Below are 7,567 nucleotides of genomic sequence, written 5' to 3' on the forward strand. Positions count from 1 at the left end.
ATTAAAATATAATAAACTACCCATCTATAGCATCAAACCAATTATTTTTTCAGTGAGACTATATGGTCAAAAAGTAACAAAAATTATCCACTTCTATTTTAAGGCCTTCAACACCTCAAATCAGATCTTCTATTTTTCTCAATGAATATATATGTCCTATACAACTTTCTCTCTCTCTCTCTCTCTCTCTCTCTCTCTCTCTCTCTCTCTCTCTCTCTCCCCTTCTGTGTGTGTCTCTCTCTCATGAATATGTACACACATACTCACACATACACAATTCTGCAAAACAGCAAGAAATTCAATAAATGTAACTACTTGACTATACACATGAAAGTACAGATGTTTTGAGGGAATACATAAATTCAGAGGTTTCAATCACTCCTGACTTCAAGAAAGGAAAAGCATTCACCTACACAACAGCATTGCTAAACATAGTCTGAGGCAAGGTAGAACCCATTTTGTGCTGTGTGACTACAAGTAATGGACTTGTAGTCAGGAGAGACCTAATCAATCTCTGGCACTTACTATGTGATCATGGATGAGTAACAACTCTTCTGAGCCTCGGTTTCTAAATAAGGTCTCTAAAATGAGGGTAACAGCACATATATTACCTACTATATGTCAGGATAAAAAAACATAATATGTAAAGTGACTTGTAAATTTTAATGCTTTGATGATTATTTCATTCTCATCTTTTTTATGAAATTCAGACAGGAACGGACCTATGACAAGTAGCTATCTGTTTTTATTTTACATTAAATTTTCTGTGGACTGTTGCACAAGTGGAAAAAAAGAGCTGCTTCTTGTAGTTTTGTAAAAAGTATTACATTAGAATTTGTCTTCAGTAGGCTCATTGAAAGCCTCTTTGGAACAGTTCTAGAAGAAAACAAGATTATGGGGATGATATTAAATTAATACTATTCCCACATAATTTGCTAGCTAAGAATAGCTTCTGCTGGGAATAAACCACACATCTTGGTGGCTATGAGTACCTTTTACAGCAGCATCTATTAAAAACATTGTTCTTAAATTTTTATGACTCAGTATTGTGCCCAAGCAATTGTAGGTTATCAGTGGTAAGTCTAGTTTCATTTTAATTTACTTGTAGAATTTTCAAAGACATTTTTGAGATCTCTATTTGTAGCATGAAAATTTGTTGTCTCCTATTTTATAAGATAGAGAGGTTCTGTGTAATACTAGTCAATAGTCTTTGACATGGTAAGGGCTAAGTTTGTAAAGCCAGCAGTGATTATGCACTACTTTTTCCTTGCATAAGCTCCATTGATCAATAAGTTCAGACTCCTTAAACAAAATCTGTCTGTAATTTCTGGTAGTTATGCTCTGGTCCTTCACTGCCATCATAAACTACTCTATTTCTTTTTATCAACAAATTCACATGGCTCACTCATTTATTTAGTGCTTCTTTGTCCAGATATTTTTGGTTGAATGTATGTGGATATCACCAGTGGAGGGCTTTTTGATTCCACTCTCAGATCTTATCTACTTCAAAGTCTCCATCTGGAAGTAACTGTTTTCAGTTCTTTTCAACAAACCTACTGGTATATACATATTTTCAGGCTTTACTACTGCTTGGTAAAGTGTTACCTGCTTAGTCCAAAAGTAATTATGTAAGTTCTGAACCAGTTTATGATGTACTATAAAAATATTTGTCAATCATCATCCTCCTTTTTGAGGAGAAAGTGTTAATTTTTCCAAAACTGCCTTAGAGTAATGGGTTCTGTATTTTGTTCATATTTTAAACTGTTTTGTTGGGTTACTTTATAAATCTGTCATAGTCTGCTTTGTGCATGTTAAGACTGATATTGGAGAGGTGTCAATTGTTTTGAATATGTTCTTCCTGATGGGTCTGATATCAGGATACTAATAAGTTTCTTGACATATATGACCCTGGTATCTTTTTTGATATGTATTGCCTGTAGGAATACAAGGTAGTTTTAAATATCACCTCCTTCCGTTAGTTCAACTAGACCTCCAGATTTGAGCTTCAGTCTCTATTTTTCTGGACACACATGAAGGATTTTACACTTGTCAAGTCCAATTGACACTTTTTAATAAGTTGACATTATTGAATAAAGATTCTACAACATGGAGAAGCCGTTTAATATGTTTGGGGTGGCAAGCCATACAAACTTGATATCATTAATACACATCAAGGATTTTATTATTAGTTTTGTTATGTTTATGTTATTCAATTTCAATAGATTTATTAAGTCCTTACAATGTGGAAAACACAGTGCCAAGCATACATCTGGTAGAGATTCTAATCTGCTGGAGGACAGAGACTCTCTCATGCATTCTTTTGCAATCCTCTCAGCAGCAAGTATAGTTCTAGGAACATAGCAAGTATCCTATATTTGCTTTTTTTTTCAAGTGAGGAAATAAAGATTTAGATAACAAGGAATCTGAGAGGGACAGACTTCATGATCTTCCCTTATCCCCCAGCTCTAACATTCTAGGATTTATAACTCATTGATCCTAAGATCCTTGAAGATGACAGACAGTGGGAAGATGTTGAGTTAATTTAGTGAAGACAGGATTGATTTGGAAATTAACAAAGTGGAGGGGGAGGTGATTGGCCTGAAGAGGTGACACAATTGTGAAAAACTCAGGTGGGAGTTGAAATTAGACATGCAAAGGGAAATAGAGCATAGTCTCAGACAAATACTGCAGGAAAATCCATTTCAAACCCATCTCAGAATTGAAGAGACAGGCAGAGCATAGGGACAGAATGACATTTGGTTTCCCATCACACACCCACACCTGCTAACCAACACACAGCTTGTAGATCTAATTTTAGCCTTAACAGCCTTGACAGTTTTTCTCTTTAAAAAAAAAGTTCATATTTCGTCTTCTGGTCCCTGTAAGTGACTAGTCATTACTATCACAACTCCTGAGGGGAAAATGAAAGAAAAAATGAATGTATTTCTTTACTTGACTTCTCTCCTTCAATTACCTACTTGTTTTCAGGTGCCTGATGAAATGTCTTCCTAAAATCATATCAAAAGCTAAATATCCATGAGATCCCTGGAATCCAAACACTGCTTTTATTCCCTCACTTTTTCTGCTTAAGCAATTTTAAATGAGTTCCTATTATCTAAAGGAAAAAAAATCAAATTTCTTAGTCAATCTTTGAAGGCTCTTTACAATCAGTCCCTAACCTACCTAACACTCCAACCTTACTTCCTACTACATGTCTACATAAATTATCTTTGCTAGAAAACTTAGCCCTCCTATTTCCTCACAAATATGCCTTTTTTATTCATTCTAATCAGTAAATTTAGATTAAGTCAACAATTGGCTTATTGACTGCCTGATTCTCTTCCATCCCCTACTTGAATACTCTCCCTGCTCCTTTCTAGCTACAAAGTCCTACCTATCCTTCAAAGTCAAGCTTCCACTTCCTCTACAGCCTACCAGGATTTATTTCCCCCCTCCATGGAATTCCTATTGCACCAATACTCTGTACCATAATCATTTGTTACTTAAAATCATATTTGCATCTTTACCTAGCTGTCTTCACATATCCATCTTATTTTCCCTATTCAATTTTTAATTCTTTGAGGGCAAGGGTATATTTTATACTTCTGTATATAACCTGTAGGTCCTAGCATCAGGAAAATGGCAAACTCTTAAAAACCAATAACAAGAGTCACCAAGAAGCAAGCAAACCCAAGAAATTCTAAGTTGGATGTCTAGTTTGTAATATAGATCATTGATTTGAAATTTTAAAAATCTGTTTTTATGTCTAAGAAAGTTAGGGAATACATTCTGGCCCCTACTTCCCCTGTTGCCTTTTGAAGGCAAAACATTCCCCATTTTAAATAGTTGGAACCTTCCCAAATCACCTCTAAGGTCCCACCCATAGACTAAGAAGTACTCTTTTCAGGAAAAGACCAAATGTTTTAAGAGAAACAATAGAAACTTGATCAGGGAATCACAGAATGTCAGAATTGAAAGGGACCCAAAGATTACATAATCCAATCTCTGCAGTTTCTAGGAGAATGGGAGTGACTTGTCTGTAGTTAAAAAATTAGTTAATGGCCACATCAAAACTCAAGTGACCTGCCCACCAGTCTTTTATATTTTTCAATAAGCCATGCTAAAACTAATTGTATTTTAATAGAAAAAAAAATCCTAGACTGTACGGCTAAAGGAAAAATAAAGTGCCAATAAAATAACATCTTTAAAGGACTTTGGGGAAATTTCAAAACAAAAACATGAAGGAATAACGTTTCCAAAAACTTATCTCCCTGGGATTTACAGACTAAGTAGTCAAGATTCATTTCACTGAGGAAAGCTCATTCAACAGGAAAAAGGCCTAAGAAATATCAGGTTAAAATAAAATTAGGTTCCTGTCTAAATTGGAACTTTTCTGCATAAAATTAGAAGATCTAAACTGCTACACTTTTCATACTACTATGTAGTAAGAAAAACATTATTTCATACATGCAGATGGTACTCTTATCGCCAGTCAGCTGTTTCACCAACTGGGAAACATTTGGCCCACCTGAGAGTGTGGATTGCTCACAGCAAACTTGTCCTCACTGCTGAGGAAATCGTTTAATGCACATCTTCTTTTGGAAGTGTGTGAGCAATAGAAGGATGGCTACAACAAAGCACCAAGTAACTTCTTATCATTTTCTATCTACATTTACTTTAACAGTGTGAATCATCAGGCACTATGGCATTAGTGAGATGGCATCATGGCAGAGTGGATAAAGAGCCAGCCTCAGAGTCCAGAATAGCTGCTTTCAAGTCCTATTTCTGATGCAAACAGGCTGTGTAACCATGGCTAGGCTACTTAACCTCTCAGCAACCCCAGGCAGCTACATAAGATGACATATTGCAGAACAGTAGTCAATCTGCATGGGCTGAGAAACTTTTGCTCACTAAGAATGCCACATACCAATGAAATCACAGGTTCAGATCATGACATAAGCAGCTTAAATAGGCAGATAATAAATTTAGCAGGCTAGTAGAAGCTTTTCAAAAGTCCATCTTTAAGGGAATTTTAAGAGATAATTTCAAAAGGGACTAACACTACAACATTCTTAGGAGTAAAAGGTATGAATCAGAACAATGTTATATGTATTAAATTTAAAAGGCAAAAGGATAGCAAGAGAAAGTAAGGGAGAAAAGAGGGAAGAAAGAGGGTTAGTAGTAAAGGATGGAGGGAATCTTACCAATTTGGATTTTCTAAGCTTTCTCTGAAGACAGATTCTTCATTCATGGATGCATACTGAGTCCAGGTTAAGCAGTGACTTCTTATAGCCATATTTCTTTCCTGAGGATTCAGCCATGATTCTTCTTCCAACTGGATATTTGGCACTTTTAAAATGCTCACCTGTCCAACAAAGGTATGGTAACTTCTTATCTTTGCAAGGAAGCTACATGAAAGGGAACTAAAGAGGTACTTTAAGTCTTGGATAATTATGAGGCCAAATGACTATTAAGCAGAGATGACACATCTCACCAACTGCTGTAAATCCTTGATAATCAAATGTACTTTGACCTTAACAAATGCTTGTGAGGACATGAAGATGGCCCAAGATTTATGCAAGCCATATAGTCCACTGGCCAGATTTCCCTAACCACTAAGTAAATTATCGGCCTATTTGGTGTTTCAGCTCTAGCTCAGTTATTGCTCTCTTAAATTGATGGATTCTAATAGAACCCACTTACAGAACATCACATGCAAGATAATATCAGGTAAAATATTTTCTTCATTTTAGTCTCTGCCCAATACCTGGAAATTTATGCTTTCCTAAGTGGAGGAGATGTGCAAAAAATACAAGAAGCAGAAATGTACAAGTCAGAAGTCCTTTAAATAATTTAGAGTTTGAGATGCAAGATAAAGTTGGAAGCATTTTTGAATAACAGATTCAATATGTGTATTTGGGGCAATGGCAGCATGCACTGAAATCATCCCTATCACACTCTCTGTATGCAATGCATAACATTTTACCATCTCAAATTGAAGGGAAGCTCATTGCTATTGTGAGGTATAAACTCTCTTTTCACTAAAGGTCATCTTTAATCTTTAACATAATTTTGACTCTTGCATAAAGGAAAAGGGAGAAACCTTTTTTCTACCCACTTATGCAGGACAGCAATTTAATTTCAAATCTAATCATTTAGGGAGCAGAATTGGGCTTTGCATCATACACAATCACTTCAAGTCTTAAATGTCTTATCAGAATATTCTAATTTCTGGTTCTTTAAATATCCCACCCCCAACAACTATGCTTCTTAGAAGTCAAGCAATGTGGAGAGAAAATAAAACTTTTCACTTACCTTCTTCCAAAAAAGTATCAGCAGTATGGCTTTAAGGGGTTTCAAAGAGAAAAAATAATTTTGCTATCATAAACACTTTGTAACATAATTACTCTATAGACACATGAGTACAAAAAAAAGATTTAAAGGAGATCTCCAAGAAGTAGGGAACCATCTTAAATACTCCTTTTGTCATCTCTGACCATGAGTTTAAAAAGGAAGTTTATCATCCTTCCTAAAAGGTCAGACTAAATCTGTATAACTTTTACACATCAGATCATTTTTATATAAAAAGAATCACTTTTACCCTTTGGGAAAAATGTAAAATCCAACTCACTCATGCAATATGTTTCCTATTTCTTTTAAGACTAATTTAGACCATCTCTATATCTCTATCAAAGACCAAAAAAAAAAAAGACCAAAAAAAAATTAACTTGAACCCGAAGGAATTGGGGTTAAACAATTTTTTAATCCCTGAATATGAGGAATTACTTTTGTTGTTCCATTGTATCTGACTTTCAGTGACCCCATTTAGTTTTCTTGGCAAAGATACTGGAGTGATTTAGGAGTTCCTTTTCCAGCTCATTTTATAGATGAGGAAACTGAGGCAAACAGGGTTAGTGACTTGCCCAGAATCACACAGCTAGTAAATGTCTGAGGTCATATTTGAACTTAGGAAAATGAGTCTTCCTGACTCCAGACCCACCACTCTATCCCCTGTGCCACCTAGCTGATGTACTGAAGAAACTCCCTTTCTTCTAAATGGTTTAAGGACAATTTTGTTTGAAGGCAAAAGGGATAGGCCAAACAAATTTTTGCACTGATGCTTTTACCACTACATTTTTATGACAACATTAATTTAGGGTTTAAGACCATGGTTCTACTTCCAGTTTCAGGGGGAGAAGGTGGGAGAGGGGGAATTAGAGGGGTGGCAATCAGATTTAAGTGACTTGCCCAGTGTCATATCTAGTAAGTGTCTAAGGCCAGATTTGAACTCAGTTCTTGACTCCAGGGCCAGCGTTCTATCTATTGTATCAACCACTTGCTGCCGACTTCCAATTATAACACTAACTCATTAGTACAACTTCAGTAAGGTTAGAAACATTATCAGGTTTAAGTTTCTTTATATGATTGTTTAGACTAAATAACTTCTAAATTCCCGTTCTATAATTCTATGACTAAGTGCAGCAGAGTAGAAAGTGGAGAACTAATGCAATTCTAAGTCAGGTTAAATTGAGTTTGTTACCTTTCTTAAAATTTCTGGAATCACGTT

At 35.5% G+C, this 7,567-nt stretch overlaps 1 protein-coding gene across 1 annotated transcript in view; it reads right to left on the reverse strand.

Moving 5' to 3' along the window:
* The window catches only part of PRELID2 (PRELI domain containing 2), an 89,084-nt gene that overhangs the window by 47,394 nt on the left and 34,123 nt on the right, over positions 1–7,567 (reverse strand). Inside the window, exons 3-4 of the mRNA XM_072630647.1 lie at positions 7,541–7,567; positions 5,205–5,365 (exon numbers count right to left, since the gene is read on the reverse strand). The exon at positions 7,541–7,567 is cut by the window's right edge and continues 47 nt beyond it. Coding sequence (XP_072486748.1) covers positions 5,205–5,365; positions 7,541–7,567 — 188 coding nt within the window. The remainder of the gene's footprint in view (positions 1–5,204; positions 5,366–7,540) is intronic.

Source organism: Notamacropus eugenii, chromosome 1 (assembly GCF_028372415.1).
Source record: "Notamacropus eugenii isolate mMacEug1 chromosome 1, mMacEug1.pri_v2, whole genome shotgun sequence".
NCBI classification, from domain to species: Eukaryota; Metazoa; Chordata; class Mammalia; order Diprotodontia; family Macropodidae; genus Notamacropus; species Notamacropus eugenii.